Source organism: Centruroides vittatus, unplaced genomic scaffold (assembly GCF_030686945.1).
Source record: "Centruroides vittatus isolate TY-2023 unplaced genomic scaffold, ASM3068694v2 contig_1035, whole genome shotgun sequence".
Lineage (NCBI taxonomy): Eukaryota > Metazoa > Arthropoda > Arachnida > Scorpiones > Buthidae > Centruroides > Centruroides vittatus.
The window spans coordinates 3,364,968-3,385,915 of NW_027120673.1; the positions used below are offsets into that span (position 1 = coordinate 3,364,968).

General features: G+C 28.7%; 1 protein-coding gene and 1 long non-coding RNA gene across 2 annotated transcripts; one reads left to right on the top strand and one right to left on the bottom strand.

Annotated features, from left to right (window-relative positions):
- The first annotated feature begins 198 nt into the window (after nt 1–198).
- LOC136968980 (uncharacterized) lies at nt 199–3,578 on the top strand. The gene is made up of 3 exons (XR_010879743.1): nt 199–308; nt 459–504; nt 3,498–3,578. It is a non-coding gene; the product is annotated as an uncharacterized lncRNA (long non-coding RNA).
- A 2,037-nt stretch (nt 3,579–5,615) lies between these two features.
- On the bottom strand, nt 5,616–19,829 carry LOC136968988 (pre-rRNA-processing protein TSR2 homolog). Its single transcript, XM_067263059.1, has 5 exons — nt 19,757–19,829; nt 17,296–17,386; nt 14,616–14,707; nt 10,082–10,228; nt 5,616–5,815 (listed from the first exon to the last, which is right to left on the bottom strand). The coding sequence occupies exons 1-5, from the start codon at nt 19,826–19,828 to the stop codon at nt 5,705–5,707; spliced, it is 513 nt and encodes a 170-aa protein (XP_067119160.1). The 5' UTR covers nt 19,829; the 3' UTR covers nt 5,616–5,704.
- Nucleotides 19,830–20,948: the final 1,119 nt, after the last annotated feature.

Genomic DNA, 20,948 nt, shown 5'->3' on the forward strand with positions numbered 1-20,948 from the left:
GTATTTTTTCATGGGGAAATTGTTTTACAAGCACAGGAACTGTCCCTAAATTACGTAACGCAGATCTGGATGGGTATGCAGATAATAGTTACAATGCGTCACAACGAAGTTGGAGTGTGTTACTGGAACGTTGAATAATGTTATGATCTCAACCCTTGAGTAAAAGAGTGATTCATTTCTGTTTCCATACGATTGCAGAACAAACTGCACGTAATTAATAAAATAGCGTAACATTCAATATTCCGCGCTGTGTATTGCACCTTAACAATTCAGGGAATTGATGTAAATAAGCATTACGTAATTTTGGAGTAAGTATTACGGTATTAATTCAAATATCAGAAATTTGACGTTTATGTCCATTTGGAAATAAGCTCCTCAAATATAAATAATTTCAGTAAAATAGTTTATTATATTATTTGCAATTTTATAACATTTATTCAATTTATTTTATCTTTTAGATTCAGTTTAATAAACAACAATTTCTTTGACTTTTTAAATGAAAGTGTAAGTATAAATTTATATTTCTTACGAATATTAGTTTATAAATAATTTTTAAGTAATATTCAGAATCATATGACGGATTTTTTAAGTAATATGATCATATGACGGATAAATATATAAAAGTAAAAAAAAGAAAATGAATTTTATAAGAATGTACAATGCATTAGATTTTAAAAAGTAGTTACGTTTTCTGTAAGAGCATGACGTCTTCAATGTATTTCAATGTATAAGGTGTCCGAAAGGTTCGTAGACTTTTAAAAAATTCATATAAAATCAACAAAAATTATTGTACTCGTAAATAGATTTTAATCGTTTTGAAAATATTCTGTTAGTGTTACGTTGATAAAATCTATTACGATGTAAGCATTGCGATTTATTTACCAAGATATTAAGATTAAACATGTTATACGAAATCATAGTAATTACAAAATTTTTTTCTGAACATATAAAAGTTCTATACACGAAATACAGAATGTTTTATAGTTACAAATAGTAATAGTACATATACTGTATTTGGAACGTCTTGGGATTGCAACTGCTACATGGTATATACTATATAGTATGATGTGGAAGAAACATAACTGTCTGACTTTTGATGAAAAATTAAAGCGCTGGATAGTTTAAACTCTGAAGTTAACATAAAAACAAGTAATATAAAAAATATATTTTTAACATTCATTGTAACTGAACGCCTGAACGTAACAAGCAAACGCAACAGTATGCATGCAGTTATGATTCGACTCATAGAAAAACAAGCCATTTAGCTTGAATATTTGGTACTGTCATAAGGTAGCTTCTTTTCTTTAGTACATGTATTAACAATATTATTACTATTTCTCCCATTATTATTAAGGTATATAAAATAGATTCCAAATCTGTCTTTATCTGTAGCTAATTCGAATTAATAAATATTGTTAATAATTACTCGTGTTTTAATTCCCCTGGATGTGAGTTTTTTTGGCCCGTTAAATAATTATGTTGTTTTTTACGTAGGTAGATATTCAGAGTGTTTCAGTACGACGTGCACTCTTGCGATCGATAGATTAACAAAGAATAAATCTCAAAATCTTATATCATTCTTCTATGATAATCTTCAATCAAATTATCAGCCATACTGTACTTTTTCATATTTACGAACAAATAGTACCACAATTTATACATTGCACTTGATAAAAAAATTAAATTATATTGTAAGTTACTAAAAATCTATCTTGAAAGATTTTTTTAGGTACCGCCTGTACGGAATGAACTGGTAGCTGCAAATATCAAAAGTTGGGTCTGGAAATTTATTTTTTTATGAGCCTTATATCTCGAAAACTTAATAAGTGATTTAAAAAATAGAAAAATAGTTTTGAATATATCTTGCTTATCTACCCATAGCTCGCGGGAGTGTACCTCGTACTGAAATACAGTGTATAAACATAGTATGTATTACACACCTCCCCTCTCCACTTAGACTATGCTATGACAACGAAATACGAGAACTGTTTTATAGTTACAAATAGTAATAGTACATATACTGTATTTGGAACGTCTTGGGATTGCAACTGCTACATGGTATATACTATATAGTATGATGTGGAAGAAACATAACTGTCTGACTTTTGATGAAAAATTAAAGCGCTGGATAGTTTAAACTCTGAAGTTAACATAAAAACAAGTAATATAAAAAATATATTTTTAAAGTCAATTCCTACTTAGGTCAACAAAGAATAATTTTATTCTAGTTACTTTTTATTAAATAATTACAATTGATATAAATATGTACAGTATATACATATGCTAAATATCTTATATAAGAGAATTTTTTTTCTCCCATATAAAACTAAAATTAATTAATTAAATTTAAATAATGAATTAATATTTTGAAAAAACTGTATTAACATCAAGTGTCATTCACTACAAGTTTAAAAAAATGTATTTGAACTTGAGTGGATGAATAAAAAGTATTTTATTAACGATTGAAAATTTGAACAAGATATATAAATATATATAGGGAGAGTGTGAACTAATAGTAGGAATTTAATAATATGTGAAAAGTAGAAATTGTTAAAACTTAGGTGTACTATCTTCAGTTAAAGCACTGATGTAATATGAAGGGTGAATTTGAGAAACCATTTGTCGTAGGAAAATCAAAATTATCTAGATGTTTTGGGAAAATTAATTAAAAAGAAAGCTGCTAGTGACATGGGAATTTAGTGCAAATGCCTGGATGACAACCACGATAATGGAAAACTGGCTACATAGGTTCAATGGGAAAAAGAAAAATAGAGGTGTTCGTTATTGCTGAAGAAGACGACTATCTTTCAGCCAGCAGCAACCTCAAAGATTTCCTTTTAACCAAACCACCGAAACTGAACAAAGCAAAGAAATACAGTTCCTAAATAGTTTGAACAAGAATTTGCAATGCAATGAAGACTACGACGTTGAAGTAACAACAAAAGAACAAGAGCAGGAAGAAAACAATTCAATTGCCCTTTAGCTCTTGACTTGGTTTAAAAAATGTAAAGATGTTCTTTGAATTTCAAAAACAAAGAAAAAAATGTAGCGATTTTAAATAAGCAATTATTTGATTTCCATTAACTTTAAAGCTGCATTTTACATTGATTAATAGTGAAAACTTTAAGGAGGAAGGGAAATCAGTGGCCGTATTAACTTAATATGACACGAAGTTATACTGTTGGAAATGAGCTTTTTTTTATGGTTCCAAATGAATAAAATGTCTGATTATTTTTTCCTTATTACCAAAGTACATTGTCCACAAAAAGTTCTTGAAAATTCCATAAAATGACGCCAGGAAAATTTTACGAAGTTTAGCATGGTCATATTGCCATCAGTTACCTTATTTTATACAAATAAGTAGTTAATTTCTAATTTATTACAAATTATTTTTAACAATGCAAACTGTTATTATCTACAGTAAATTATTATAGCTACTTAACAAACTTTTTTCTATAACAATATAATTTAATTGTTATTTTATCATTTAATTAAAGGTCTTCAAAAATATGAAAAATTTAATAAGAAACAAAATGATGGCATTCGCATACAAAAATGAAGTTCCTCTCGAGCAACGTTTACACGAAGGTGAAAAAATCAGAAAGAATTATCCAGATCAGATTCCAGTGATTGTAGAGAAATCTCCCAATTCGACAATCGGTAATTTGGACAAAAAGAAATACTTGGTGCCTTCGGATTTGACAGTGAGTCAATTTTATTTCATAATAAGAAAAAAAATCAACCTGCGTCCCGAAGATGCTTTTTTCTTTTTCGTCAACAACGTAATTCCTCCAGCCAGCGAAACCATGGGCTCACTCTATCAACAATACCACGAAGAGGATTTTCTTTTGTACATTGCTTACGGAGACGAAAGCGTTTACGGTCATTAAGAGCTGTACAGCTGATACAACATTTTAACAAAATTTTATTGTTGAAATAAAAGAAACAAAATTTTGTTTATTTTAACATGAAGAATAAAACACATTCTTATACATATGTAAATTAATTCACTGCAAATGTTATATAACGAATCTACAAAATATAGAAGTTGTCTGTTCGCTCTGAAATCTCTAGAATATCATACATTAATTTTCGTGTACATTTTAAATATATGATAAATAAGTAATTAGGTAATGAATGTCGTTATTGGCATGAATAATATTAAAAATAACATGTTTGTGTATGAGTTCTGAACTGACATTTCTACTCCGTTATATAATTGATTTCGAACGATCAAACAAATCTCTCGGCTAAATCTTACTTATTAGATACTAAATTGTCTTATATCATCATCATTAAGTACCACTGCTCTAGCGGATAGTCGCACCACAAGAATAATAGATACGTCAGAATATTCTATTCCGACGTGTCGAATATCTTCTGCTGTGGTATGACTCATCGCTTTTGATAGCCAATATTGCCAAATTGCTAACATACTTGTCAAAATATTAAAATTTTCCTCACGGTCGACAATTCATCTAATTGGCTGATGTGTTAGTAAAATTGCCAGATGTCTCGGTTTTCCGGGATCGTCCCGAATTTTTTCTGCCTGCTGGCTAGCGATAGAACTTCTTTATTCTAAAAATTGTTCCTACAATGAAGTATCTTTTTTTTTTCTTTTTCCACATTTTAAATGTATTTCCAATCTGTCCCAAAATGTCCCAGTAGAACTAATTTTGGCCCAGATTTTATCCCCAAAAACGTGATAACCCAATGTATTAGCATTTCTAATTGGATCCTCTGCATAATCGCAAACGTTACCGATTTCAATGGAATAAAGTGGAATTAAGCCTTAAAGCACTAACACATGACTGTCACAATTTCACCTATTTATGAGTGAATTTACTTGCAATGTGAGGAATGAATAAAAATATCCATTTCAACCATGATACATTATCGGACCCAAATCGTATTCGAACTCGAGGCCTGCAGCTTGCCATATGATTATGTTATCGTGAACCCATTTTACCAAATGAACATGAAACAATGATAAATATATTTAAAATTATACAGTAATTAATGCGAAGGACTAGTTATTTTTGCTTTAAATCCACATTCAATAAGTTGAAACTAAAATTTTAACCCATCCACTATTATGTTGCTTAATTAATGATGAAATGGCAATTAAAAAACAAGCTGATTGGGATGGGAAAAAGTAATAGGATATAAGCTATTAATCTTGGTCATGGAAATCTTAATGCTGATGATATCTGTTCCTATCGTATCTTTAATGAAGAATGCAAGTTTTCAAATGAAGACAATTAATTTGTAAATTGTGACTGCTTTATAAGAAGTCATTTAAATTTGGGAATCAGTGTTTTTCAACTGTTGGTCTGCATAAAAATATTTTATTGTACTGATGTAGATTACTATTTAAATGTCTTCCATAATCAACTGTAATCTACAGTTACTGTATTTTGTTACGTACAGCAGTTCTAGATAAGCACAATTTATAGTTGCATGTAATTACTGATCCAGGTAAAATTAATCATAATTTTACTGGTTACAATGAGAGTCAAGAAATGCTGTTATAAAGCATATCAGTTAACATACTAATATGATGTAATATTTGGAAAATCAACAATATACTTTGTCGTGAAAATAACAACACTACATTTAGATTTTATATTATTTATTTACAATTTAAAATATATATTAAGAGTATTTATTTACAATTTAAAATATATATTAAGAGTATTTAAATTCATTTCCTCCTGTGATTTGTCACCAGCATCCATCCGCCGCCGCCATCGAACGAAACATCAGGTTCTGGTTCACTGTTCAATGTCAAATTCTGAATTTGTGGTAAAGATTGCTGAAAGAAATATAAAAGATAAATCATACACCATTTACATTTGATCTTTACTACAAGCAATTTATAATTTAGTGAAATATTTATAGTCTTATTTCGTCTACTAGTATGTATCTATTAACCTGTAAATTAAATAAAACAACAATTTTCTAATCTGCGAAACTGAGTTGCAGTATCCTTAAAGCCAGTTTAATAAGTCCTGTTAATAGATACGTACTAGTGGACGAAATAAGACTATAATAAATTGAGGCATATTAATTTAATTTAGTGAAATATTTAATCATAGTTGTATGTTGATCAGAGAGATGGTTCTGCCCAATTTTATAGGTTTGAGATTCTTTTGAATTTATTTTTGAAGCAATGTGGATTATTGTCAAATTCATATAATCCTAATACCATAATGTAAAACTATTAGAAATAATAATGCTTTTCTGGAAGCCAAAGTTTATACAAAGAACATTTTTTGGCCTGTTTTAGAAATCAAATGTTTGAAAAGTGAATTGTACTGTACATTACAAACATACAATTGATGCATTATGAAAGAGTTGAAACTCACTATAAAACTTTGCATGCAAGTTATTTAAAACTGAAGAACAATGTATAGAATGTAGACACACACATTGTACTAGAGCAGCGATTCTCAATGTTCTTAGCTCCATGATCCCGCAAAATATTAATTTTATAAATAAAATTAATATTTTGCGACCCCCCCACCCAAAGGAATAATAACAGTAAGCCTACTATTACTAATTGAATTTTGACTGTAATTATAAAATAATATTTAAAAAAATTTACAATAATCACATTGCACTAATTTTATACATTAAGAATATTTGTTTGAAACTGACAGGAATAGTTGTATTACATTTTTTATACTATTATTTTGTGTCACTGTGTTTATAGCGACGGGTATGAACACGCATTATGATGTGTACGTGCTGGGGATCGCGACACCCAGGTTGAGAAACTCTGTACTAGAGTATAGGTAATTCATAGTGGGCTATTTGTTCTCTTGGATGCCACAGATCCCCAAACCTCATTTGTGGGGAAATTCACATCTCAGCATAGTTTAAAATAAAGTCATAGCATCTCAAGATCAGAACGAAAAGTTTTTTTCTGATTAAAATACTCAGAGGAAATGGCTAGGCACCATCAACAATTGAGGCTTCTCTGCATGGCCTTAAGCTTTTATCTATAATAAGACATATATTGATTCAAAATGAAATGTCCAAAAATTAAAAATTTTCTATCAAGACAAAAAACATCACTGTCAAATAAATCAATCATCTATTTTCCTAATTCAGAAATTACTGAAATATTTTTTGGATAAGTTTAATCCTGATTTTATAAATATCTGTCAAAAATTATATATTTAAAAAATAATTCTTGAGAAAATCAAAATCTTGAATTTTTGAGATCCAAACTTATTGCAATAAAGAGAACCAACAAATATTACAATGATGATCAAACATTAAGGAACAAGTTACTTCTGAACATTTGAAGTGCCATAGAGAAATTGCACATGACCCAAAATGAAACATTTTTATTACCATATACATTGTCAACACAAGTTATATTTTTTATACTACAGCTAAGTTTTACCATAAAGATTCTCATTGTAAAATATTGCTGTAGAAAAATTTCCATACAGCTTCAATTTACTATAAATCACATTACTGACACCAATAACCAGCAAAACAAACAAAAATTTTACTGTAAACTAATGTTTTCTTTTGTGTTCAATGGACATCATCAGAACATATAATGGAACAACAAAAATTAAAAACTATTCGAGCTGGCGTAATTCCCCACAACAGTATTTTATATCTGATATATCAACTCTGTTTTTAAATTACAGACTGAGCAAGCACAATTACAGTTTTTAATTTTTGTTGTTCCATTATATGCTCTATCAATTAAATTCAATAATTAAAATAGAAAATTGTGTTGAAAGAAGAATTGTTGAACATTTTTGCATCACTGCATATACAAATGTACTTAATTTAAATACCGGGATGAATGTTGATGCATGCTGGGAAAAGTTGCTGGATATAAAACAAGAACAGCAATTACTAACTTGATGAGGTAAAATGCATTTGGAGTATATCATTTATAGAATAAAAACATTGGTAATAATGAAAGTTTAATTTGTTTCTTGTCATTTGTTTGCCTTTTTTGACTTGTATTGTCCTCGAAGTCAGAAATAGATCGAGTATTTTTTTTACTTATTTTTAACTGAGAATAATTTTATATTTTTAGTGGTTATTCTATCAATTAAACCTGATGTCCATTGTATACAGAAGAACAAATCATTTTACAGTAAAATTTTTGTACTTTTTACTGGTTATTGGTGTCAGTGGTGTGATTTATTTACATATTACTCCAGTATTTTGATAATTAAAATTAATTCAATGGGGAACGTACAAGTTTACTTTACAATAGAATTTGGGAAATCAGTTCTGGTCATAATGCAATGATTACTTACAACAGCCCAGAAGTAATGAAATAACATTATGTTGTAACAAGATATTTGTATTATACTAATTCTAGTACAGTAGAGCATCGATTATCCGACTCAACTGGGGACTGAGGTTGGTCGGATAACCGAAAACTATGAAAAAATACATTATTAGTATATCCCATGTAATAAGCATATTAGTATATCGCTATTAACCTACTTTGCATTGAATTTTCGTCGATGTTAAGCCTAACAAATTTTTTAAAAATAATAATAGTAAATTATTTAACGATGATTTATTTTGCAAAAAATAAATACAGAAATAAAGAAAAATAGAAAATTAAGCCTGGTTTAAATACTGGCCTCCCTTTCGTGGTCGAGCCAGTATTTCCAGCTAAAACACGCGAAAATTTAACAATAAAATAATAATAAAGTAGCCAAGACATAGCCAAATATTGTAGCACCACATCACTAGCGGATATTTGAATTTGCCGACTAGAATGCGGTCGGTTAACCGGGGGTCAGATAATCGATGCTCTACTGTATATTATGTATATATTGTATATAATCTATACATATACAACCTGGTCTTCTATAATTATTTATTTTTTAACGTCGATGCTTTATAAAAGAAGGAAAAAATAATAATGAATTCCGAAAAATGAAAAGCATCTGTCAGGAATATATCTATAAGTAGAAATATAAGTTACTAGAGAATTTTCAATGATTCACAAAATTTTATATATATTTACTTAAAATTTTGAGCTTTATTGTGTAAAAATTTTATAGTGAATGTCTGAAGAAATCAACACTTCTGCAAAAAACAGATTGGAGCTGATGTCGAGAATTTTTAAAGAATACGTGCTCTGAACTTTCATTTTTTACCAGAGCTGGCTCTGGTAAAAAATGAAAGTTCAGAGCATGTATTCTTTAAAAATGAAGCTCTGATAGCTCTAGCTCCAGCCCATCAGTAAACCAGTCTCTTTTTTCTGAGAGAGATATGCCAGATTCCCATTCAGGAGCAAAAGAGATTTTTCCAGCATTGTACAAATGTATGCATGAGGTGTATGTTTCAGCACTGAAATAACTAAATAATCTCTGACTATAAAGGATGAAGTAAACATTCAAACCTGATAGTTATACATTAAAGCCAAAAATTGCCAAATTATATTGGGCTACTTCTATTATTAATTAAATACTAAGTAATTTGGCAATACAAGCAGGTGTTAAGTGACACCTCTTACTAAATTTATTAATTATAATTAAATTAATATTTTAATATTTAATTTAGATGGTTCTGGAAGTGAGAATTAAACAAAGGTTTGGGTAGCATAAGGTTTGGCAATGCAACCACATGGTAATGTGAGGTTCCAGGCTGAGTCTGAACTTGTTGCTAATACAGTGGTGATTGGTTAATGAACATAATCTGTTCCAAGACTATGTTCGCTATCCGAATCGTTCGTTAACCGATTATCGATTTACCATAGATTTTTGTGGGAATTTGATTAATTCATTGTGGAGACCCACAAAAATCAATAATTATATACTTTCTTACTATGTTTATTTACATGTAATAACAAGCAGTCTCTCTATTTTTTCATGGATGGCACATCTTTGTTTCTCAGATGTGATTTTCTTTATTCCTTTATCAACTCAAGTCTTTTCGATTATATCTTTCTTAGCTAAGATTTATCTACTGTAGACCTGTTGGAGTTGTCTGCCTACAATATCAGACATCTGCCCACTCTCTACCTACAATATCAGAATTCTGCTCACTCTGCTATATAATAATAATTTTAAACTATTCTTACCATTGAATTATCTGGATTTTCCCCCAACTCAGTCTTTTGATTGTTGTTCTGTAATACTGATCTTTGATTTCTTCGACAACTTTCTAGTATCTTAGATTCCTGTTTGTTTTGACAAAATTCAAAATACTGACAGAATTTCTTGGATACCTAAATAAAATTAATATTTACTTATTTTTAATTTAATCTAGTTTAAACATTTATTTAATGCTCATCTTAAAATAGCTTGTGAAACAAATGAAGTAATTAAGAACTAGTACATTTCTTTCTAGAATTCTCTGTTCATCATCAGAATGTATAATAAGAAATTCAAAAGATTTAAAGATATTAAACAAATAATAATTAGAAATAACAATCACCAATCTAAAAAATATATTAATATTTAAAGATTATGAGAAGCAGGAATAAATCTTAATATTGGAAGCCATTATCTAACTATGGTTGGTAATGTAAACAGATTTTAGTTATAAGAATCAAATGATTATTCTATTATCAAATCAAATATGAATTTTTAAATGTTAGAATATATAGTAACCAGCTATCAAGATGAATATTTTACTATCTATTTGTATTTCCAGCTACTGTTTTTCATAATTCCAAGTTGTTTATATTCATTATTTTATTGGGTTGTTCAGAATTTCGTTTTTTTTATTACTAGAGGAATTAGATGTATTTTTACCTGCCAATTTTATTTTAAACCACATTTTCACTATATACTTCGACAGCTGACATTTTAAGGCTATTTGTAAAAAATTTTGTTTGATTCTGTACAATCATTTTTTTTTTCGGTGACCCATCAATATGGAAAATCGAAAGCATCATTTTTGGCATATTTTGCTTTCTTATAACTAAAAAATCAAAATGCTGTTCAAACAAGGAAAAAATTGTGGTACATGTTTGGAGAAGATGTGTTGAGAGAAAGACAGTGCCAAAACTGGTTTACAAAATTGCATTCTGGCAATTTTAATATCGAAGATACACCACATTCTGGATGGCCATTTGAAGCCAATGAAAACAAAATAAAGGTACTGATTGAAGCAATCTGCCTTATAACAACACATGAAATCACTAAGAGATTAAATCTGTTAAAATGAACCGTTTATTATTACTTAAAATGAATTGGTTCCATTTCAAAGCTCGATATATGGGTTTCACATGTTATTAAAGAGAGATGCTCTCTATGGTGAGATTTTAAAGAAATTTGTTTTTGAGCTTTTACCAGACAATTTAACAATCGATTCAAAAGTGTACTGCCATCGAGTAAACAAATTGAGTAATATCATCAAACGAAAGGCCAGAATTGATCAACAAACAAAGTGTAGTGTTTTACCATGATGATGCCAAATTTCACACAAGTTTGGTAACTCATCAGAAACTGTTAAAGCTTAGATGGGATGTGTTATCACACCAACCATATTTGCCAGATCCAGCACACTCAGATTATTACTTGTTGCAGTCTATACAAATTTTTTTTAACTGTAAGACATTTACTTGAAATGACATGTCAAAAATCACTTGGATCAGTTTTTTGTAAACGATCAAAATTTTTATTAGTGATGTAACGAATAGTATATTTGGCCAGGAGCGTGGCTGAATGGCTGAATATTTGGCCAAACTATTTGGCTTGATTAACGCAAGTACGAAAATTGGCGCGCAAACCGCATTATGGCAAGGATCGCACACTCTGCTCTCTATTGGCCCGCTGTCACTAACGATTTTTTCTTCCAGTAGGTCTAAATTATTTAAATTAATTAATTAAATTATAATTATTACAGTTAATATGAGATGGAGCCTAACGTCTACCTCTAGTGCCAAATTGGTTTATAATTTACGTAATAGCCGTAAATAGCCCGATATGATTTGGCAGTTGTTGGTATTTAGATGTAAGTTATAACTTACAAGTTATTTTATTTGCAATCAATCTTTTTAACTCTAAAATTTTGTTTTTACTATGTATTTGTAGACTGAATAGTGCCCTAAGGATATACTTTAGTGGTGACATAATATGGTCTAGTTTCTGCCCAGTTGTGGAACAGTTCAAATATATTATTGGGGGTTTTCTATTTGTGAAGTTTTGTGATATTTTGTTGCTATTGTTTTTGTCAATATTTTTAAAATTAACATGATTTCAAATGTTATCTTTTGCATATAATGAAAAATGCTCATTCTTTGCTTTATATATAAAATAAATTATATATTAGTTACTCATCTTCTAGAAATAGGTAAATAATTCTTTCGTTAAATACGATAAATTTCAATAAAATGTTTCGTAAATCATTTTAAAATATCGTAAAAAATATTAAAATATACGCGAATACAAATATAACATAATTAACTAACCAATAATATCAATGCCCGATACATTCTAACCTACACGCCATCAATGCAATAAGATATCGGGCTAGATAAAGGCTATAATATTATTTAATACTAGAGTTAGATGCTATTTCTTATTAACATTTATTAATGCTGAAAATTAAACTATAATTATTAAAGTTACCAAAATGATTAATTTACTGTGTTTTTGTTATTCGGCCGAATAGTGAAAAATAGGCCGAATACCGGGTAGTAACCGAATATTCGTTACATCACTAATTTTTATGAATGTGAAATCATGCTACTACCAGAAACAATGACAACAAGTATTTGACCAAAATGGTCAATATATAATTCAATAAAATATTTATTTATTATAAGAATATTGCGTTTATTTTTCTATGGAAAAAACGAAATTACTTTCCGAACAACCCAATAATTGCTAATGAATATAAAATTCCAGCATTTCCATTTTTTTCTTTACAATAAAATTCAGCTTTCAATTCAATATAATTCTTGCTTCATACATTTTCAACTTTTATTTCTTTATTCTATCATCATCATTGTAAAAAATAAATAAGCAAAATTGCATGCATTTCTTAAAAGTGTTGCATATATTTAAATTATAGATGCTCAAACATAATTACTATTATTACAATAATAAACTTGTTCTGTAGCATAAATTTTAATGAATAAAAAGATACTGAAGATTTTGATATATTGAATTACAGGCTTACTCTGGAGTTATGTCATCTTAGGTTCCAGACTGTTCCTGATGCCATAACTCAAAGTACTGCCTTTTTTCCCACCTATCAATGTATATACTTCCTCTCCTTGCACTTTGATATTATGTACAGTACATTTGACTTCTTGACCTTAGCAAACCATTCAAGATTTAGAAGCAAGTATTGAATGGTTTGGTAAGATCAAGAAGTCAAAACATACATTCTCTGGATTTTTAGCTCATGTTTGTATTTTTATTACCAAAACTATAAAATCAATTATGAGAATCCAGAGAAAATAATGTACCTTTTTTTGGAATTTTTGTTATGTTTTGTTAAAAATGTTCAATAATTTTTGCTTATTTTTGTAAAATGTACAATAGAGAAAAAACTTCCTTTCTGTTAAAGTGTGATAATATAAGTTCCTTCAAATTTGATAGTTCTTGTGTGAGATTTTACAAGACTCATCCGTTAACTCACCCAACTTCCATCATATGTCAGAAGAGTGGAAGCCTTGTTTTGACAATTATAATTGGATGAATTTTCTGGATAAAAAAAAAGGATAGCCTAGCTCAAGAGCAGTCTCACACCTAGAATTTGTTGCCTGTGTAGAAGAGAGACAATGTGGCTGAAAATCCTAGACCAGGGATGGCGAACCTTTTTGAGTCCGCATGCCATATTGTAAGCATACTTAGCTTTAAAGATGTTAATGCATGCCAAAGTCTTAGACTTCGAATCATGATATTTAAAGAAATTAAACGAATATGCTTTAATTCGAATAAATGTAAAAAATCTGATTGAAAAAAGGATGATCAGGTGATAAACAGAATAGATGGTTGAAAAGGACAGAAATCATATGATACATTATGTGCCAGATGATTTCTCTTACGCGCTACAAGTTTGCCACCTCTGTCCTAGACCTTTGATGCATGTAATAGAAAACAAAAATGAAGAATTTGAAAGACAAAAGAAAACACTGTCAATTTAGAAAAAATTGTGAAAATAATATAATATATTTAAGTTATTGTGTAAATTATCTCAATCCAAAGGGAAAAGTCAACAGTAGGATATTGGTTCTGATTATTATATCAATAATTTTAGGTTATCATAAAGTATATTAAAGTAGGGATCGATGGAGGGTCAAATTGTATTTGTAATCTCAATTTATGTTGTTAATTTTTTTTCTTAATTTTTGTTAATAAATTGAATTTGTTTTGATTTCAAGCATGTCTGGTTATGTATTTCCAATAAAGTCTACGTCTATCATCTTACTCGTGTCATGAATGTTCCCTTCTCAAATCCAGTAAATTTATATTTGGGATAGGACAGTCAATGTGCACTCTAGCACACGAATTAATTGCTGGATGGTGTCAGGAATCCTGATTTTTTGGTATTGAATTAAATAAAACAGTCATTCAACATATGTCACAGGGTCTATCCAGAGCACTAGAAATTCGCATAATTATATATATTAATTCATATATAAATTTATAACTTACTTCTAAAACACTGCCATCATCTGCAATAGTATTAAATTCATAACTTAAGATGTCTTCTATATATTCTTCTACTTCTTCAGGAAGTAAATTATCTACATAAAAAAGTAATAAATAATATAATATAATAATATAAAATATTTTTATTTCATTTTATATTGCTTTATGAACTTTATAAAACTCAATAATACCTATGTCTTATCAACTTCCTACATATAAGAACCTCACTATCAGTCTTCTTGTTATAAATGCATTTGTTCTTTCATATACACAATTACATTTAGAGAGGTAATTTAAAATGTTAGACAGCTTTGTGTAATGCAGAATATGCTAACAGTAAGTCCTATTACATACAGAATAATGCTCGTCAGTCAAATAGACTTTCCCCACCATGTCTGTTAAACTCAAAGCTGTGGTCACACCTTGCATTATCCAGCCACACAGGCAACTGCAACCATGACAGCTGTTCTCATTAACTAGTAACCCCCTTCAAAAACCGGCACAACTGCAACCAAAACTAGAAACAAAAAGTTTGTTCTAATCATGCCAATTGCAAACACACATCCAATCAGAAAACGTCTTTGTGCCATATCATATGATAGCAACATTGAAAATAGATCATCATCATGGCAGAAAGTAAGAGGATTGATACTTTTACAGAATCGAGATTTATTGAGCTTTATTTAGGCTCATGAATACCTATGTGATTTTAATTCGTCATTTTATTGAAGATTTTATCTCTTCATGTATTCTCACCAGCTCTAACAAAATGATTGCCTTTTTTTCTTTATTCATTGCAGAAAAGAAACTACGAAAGAATTTTAGCCATTTTAATAAGAAAAATGGCTAAAATTCTGTAAATACTCTGAAAGTAGAACATAAACTGTCAGTAAACTTATGAAAGCAGTCAAAAATAAGCTACTGTAATTTTATTGGTTTATTATGAGGTCACGTGTTTCCAAGTTGCAATGGCAATGAACAATGTGACCATGACAAGATGCACACAACTCGTGCTTGTTGCACTTGCAGTTGCCTGCGCGGCTGGAAATCTTAAGTATGACCACTGCTTAAGACAACATTGTTCAGTAGCTATCCCTTAACTACATCTCTTTTTCACAAGCATAATTACTAGCTCCCAACTTTAATAGTTTAAGGAAGGATGGTTTGCTCTTGAACAAATGATTCCTTTTACGGATTGCATTACCAATAAATCAGTTTACTAGCAAATCAGTTAAAAATGCATCAATAAATATACCAGTAATTTGATACTTTTTACTGGTAAATTTTGGTAAAAATAGGCTCATGTAATAGTTTCTTTTTTTAAACCAAATATTTATTTTAATACACTTTCATGTATATTTATATTTATATATATTAAAAATAGAAACATTGAATGTTTTTATTTAAATCATAATAGTAGTTTACATCATTTATCCTTTAAATTATTACTGTACAGTACACATTTATCTGAATGTGAATGCTTGCAATGACAACTTTTCAATCATGAAAAATAAAAACCTACAGCATGCTCTATTTTTCAGACAATGAAACTGTTGTTTTTGAAAATAGAAAAGAGGGAATTCAATTGGACATAGTGCACTAGCAATTATTTAGCTGCAAACTTATCCATGAGTCAGCAACAACTACTAGTGGCCTGATTTTTGCATCTGCAGTCAAAATTTAAAATTACCAGTAATATTTTAAAAATTTACCATATTTAAGTAATAAAAAAAGTTAAATTTGCAATCCCTAGTATTTTTTAAATTTTTGTATTTGTAGATTGTCATTTTTCTAAAGCAGTTCATAATAGCAGCACTAAATATTTTTCCATCTTTACTTTATTCATGTATGGACTATGTCTTCCATCTTTCTAGTATACAGTATGTCATTCAATCTATAAAAGATACCTTAAGTTGGAAAAATCAATTTCCATTTTTTGAGTGTATCTAATTATAAACATCATATATTATTTATACTTATATAATCTACTGATTAGTATTTTAAATATTTTAATATATTAAAAAATAGAAAATGTTGTGATTTAAAATAATGCAAACAAATTAACAGCTATAAACTTTTACAAGAATAGGTAAATGACACTTAACACTAAATGCTTGGATATTATTCTATTGTATAAAATTTGGATTAAACTGACACTCTATAGCTCATTCTATTTTACTTTTAAGAGTTATTTGTAAAATAGATCATTATCTGTAATTTAATATTTTAAATACACTTGGTCATGTATAAAACAGACAAGTTGAGGAGGAGTAAAATAAAACCCCAAAATGCATCCAATAAGGATGCAATTTGGAGACCGTGGAAAAGTCACAAAGTACTTACGCGTCTGGTGTCTGTTTCATATATAGTCAAGTGTATTTAAAATATTTTATTTTTTGAGACTTCAAATTTTTTCTGATAATATACTTGACATGTTCCTTAACTGTACCATTTAATTTTTTTTCTAAGAAGTCTATTTCTATTTAAAAATTTCACATCAATGAGCTTGTGAATGAGGCCAATGTAATTTTATAATATAGATGTATGGTAAACATTTATAAACGATTTATTTTATAGCTAAATATCAGAAAACATTAATTTTTGTCAGATTATATTTAGGCCCTACTACTGAAATAAAATTGATAAAACAAAATAAAAACTGATAAAAGATATGTTCATATACCATTTTTATTAAAAAATTCTTCAATAACATCAGCTAGCCATAATTCTTTTGCATGACTTTCTGGGCCACCCATACCATGTTCAATTGCCATCTATAAAATATATAAAAATTATTTATTATTTTAAATATCAAGTGAAACAAGTGCAATAATAAATAAAAAAACATCATGATTATTTTATACTAGAGAAATATGATATTTGAAGGGTATAGATGCAAATGTCACATTATTCAATTTTTGGCAGTATTGAGTTATTCATATCACTGTGTTCATCTTGTAAAGGCGAATAAGACTGTAATAGTGCTGTCGCCCTACACTCACATTTTTAGACTGTTTTGAAGCATACATCCACACTCTCCAATTCAACCAATCAGAGAACCCTTGGCGCACACAAAGCATCATGGGATTGTCTGCTCCAGTTCTGTTGATGTTGTGTCTGCTGTAATAATGCTCACAATTTTCTAGCTGCTTTGTTTTTAATGTTTTGGTAATAATTCTTGTAAGTATTTAGTGTTAACAATTGAAATACAGTGTACAGTACAATGGATGAACTAGTGTAATTAATAAAGATTGTGTGCAATTTGATTTTTGGTGTTTATTATCCCCCAATAAAATAATGTTAAGATTCATTTTTCTTGGTTCTTGTTGTTTTTGATTATGTTAACTGTTTCGGTTAACATAACTAACATTCTTCATATAAGATTTGTTGCAAAACTCACTGTCCATATTTTAAAGTTAAATCCTAGTTTTCCCTCCTTTACAAAGAGTTTGAGACTATGTGCAAGTGGTTTCCATGCCAACAGAGATATCATTAAAAAAAAAATTGTTATAATATATCATGTATGTCAACAATAAATAGTGTTTTATGTTTTTCCGAAAGTCTTAAAAAGGGGAGAGTTGTGATACCCTTCATTTATATCAAACTAAAATATTTTTTTTATTTACTAAATTACTTTTTCTATTATTATTTTAATTCCCTTAGACTAATAGTACATACATCAATAGTTACCAATTTTCTCACCCAAAAACTAAAAACCCATTAGAATCTGACAAATCTCCATACCCAAGTAAAATTTCAACCTAGGTTATGGAAAATTAGAAATGACAACAAAACATCACTAGATCTGTAGATAATTATTATTTAATAAGTTAATTAGAACTATCATTAAAAATGTCCAAGGCAAAATTAAATTACTTATATTAATTAATGATTTGTAAATTTAAACAACATGTACCATGTTTTGAAAATTTTAATAATTAATTTGATCAAGTAATATTAATTTATTACTTGAATTTTGACCTTTTTTAGGCATTATTATTCTCACTTTCTAGATCCTTTTACAGATGTTAATAAACAGAGTTAAAGTATTGACAGTTTACTAATAAACAATACATCCATTCTTTTTCCCTTATAGCCATTATAGCTTGTATTGTTACAAAAAAGCAAGCTTCCATCCAAGAGATCAAAACATTCCAACTGCATCAGGATACTTGAAGTTTTGGAGATATCTAAATTTGAAAAAAGGGCCATTGCATTAATTTTAAAGATGAACAACAACTATCTCTTACTGTGGTAATCCTTACATGATCATGGAACAAACTATGACATACAACTTCATGACATAGGGCTATTATAATGGAATGTTCTTATTTATGTTTATATCATTTGATTGGTTACTTTTTAGTTTTATTTCTCTACCTCACTCTATTTACTTTTATCTTATCTTATTTTTATGTATTTGAAAATTATTTTATTTAATTTTTCAAAACACATCATTGTACTATTCAAGCATTCCATCATTGAATATATGGACTAGAAAATGATCTCCATTTGCAGATTGAAAATGTTAGTGCAGAAGTTTTATTTTAAATTAAATCTTGCCTGAATTCAATTAAGGCTCTTTGATAGACATTTTCATTGCTAAATTCCAGCTTCCCAATTAATATTGACTCTTTCACTTCTCACTGACCAATATGTTTTTTATATTGAAGTGTCAGATAGGAAGGAGAACAATGTAATTTAACAGAAAACTAGATTTTACATGGTACACATAATGCGAGCAATAGTTGGTGAGCCTAAAATAACATTGAGCAATGGCCCAATGGTGTGTACACCCATTTCATCATTGTTCACAAACAAAACTTTATAGATCCAGAAGATTCAGATGTGCATAAGCCAACTGCAGTGCATTCATGTGTACTGAACACAATGTGTAATGGAAATTCTGAATTGCGCAATGGGAATACAATATTTGTGAAGTAATTAAGTGTCCAATTTCTGGGTTTCTAAGTATTTCTTTCTTCTGATTATGTTAAAGTTAAAATATTTACCCAAATATTTGGTTCCATGCCATTCCAGTTACACAGCCAATAACTTTTTATGCAGCCGCAACATCAATATCATTGTTTAAATTATAATAAACAACCACAGCGTTTTCATTTTGTTCAAATTTTAAAACTTACTTGCAAAGCGGTCCAATTTTTCAAGACGTTTTTAATTCCAAAATGAAACACGCTTTCATTTGAAGCCGCCATCTTTTCGAAAACGCCACCTGGCAAAAATATTTACGAAAATTTTTATTTATGTATAAAAATAAGTCATATACCAAATATCAAACTGTTTAATCTGTATAAAATATTACTATTTTTTTCTATGAATATTAATAAATTATAATTCGTATTAAATAATAATTATAGTTTTTCTCTTTTACAGAAGTCAATTATGTTCCAATTTGATTGAAATTTTCATATACTGCACAAAAACAGGTTTGAGTGTACAGAAATAAACATCAAGCTAAATTACAATTATATGTTAATAAAATATAAAAGTTCAGTAGAATCGTAACTACAAATATTTTTCTTTTGCAACATAACTATAAAAATTGTTTTGTTGTCCTTTCGCACAAAAGATAATCAAATTTATTTTAATTTTTTAGTAATTTAATTTTTTAAAAATTTACCAGCTTTTTAAATATATAATTAATTATAAGCAAATTAACATTGGTTAAACTATCGGATTACCTAGATGATTTTCAAAACGATAACTACAGTATATCTATTACAAGTATGATGCCTAAATTTGCCAAAATCAGTGGATATTTGTTACCCGACATCATTTCTGTTAAACTAATTATTAAACTATGTATCGAAGTTGCGGAAATTAACGGGAGGGGGGAAAAATACGCTTGCACTACAGTTCTTTTCAAGGAAAGTTGTAACAACAAATGTAAAAAACTACTAGTCGGCACCAGCATTTTACTGTAAATGTCGGGTTGCTATTTATAATTTTTTACGTTGTATAGTATATAATAGTATACAACATAGTATAGTAATGTTTTAAACGTGAAAAACAACTAAATCACAGATTTTTACTGATCTATTTAGCTATTTTGAAGTGAACAATCTAATAAATTACGATTTCAAGTTTTAAAAGTTTGTAAACTAATTTTTAATTAGTTATTTTTTATTCTAATTAACAAATTCATCTTTTTATAATCGCTGAATTATTAAAATTAAAAATTAAACACTATTACATAATAGTAGTTTATCCTGTTATTAATCCACAACTGTAAAATTATATGGCTTCAGAACGGTGAAAAGAGCCATTTCAGATTCAAAACGGATTCTAGTATATTTTCTTATTAAAGATTGCAGC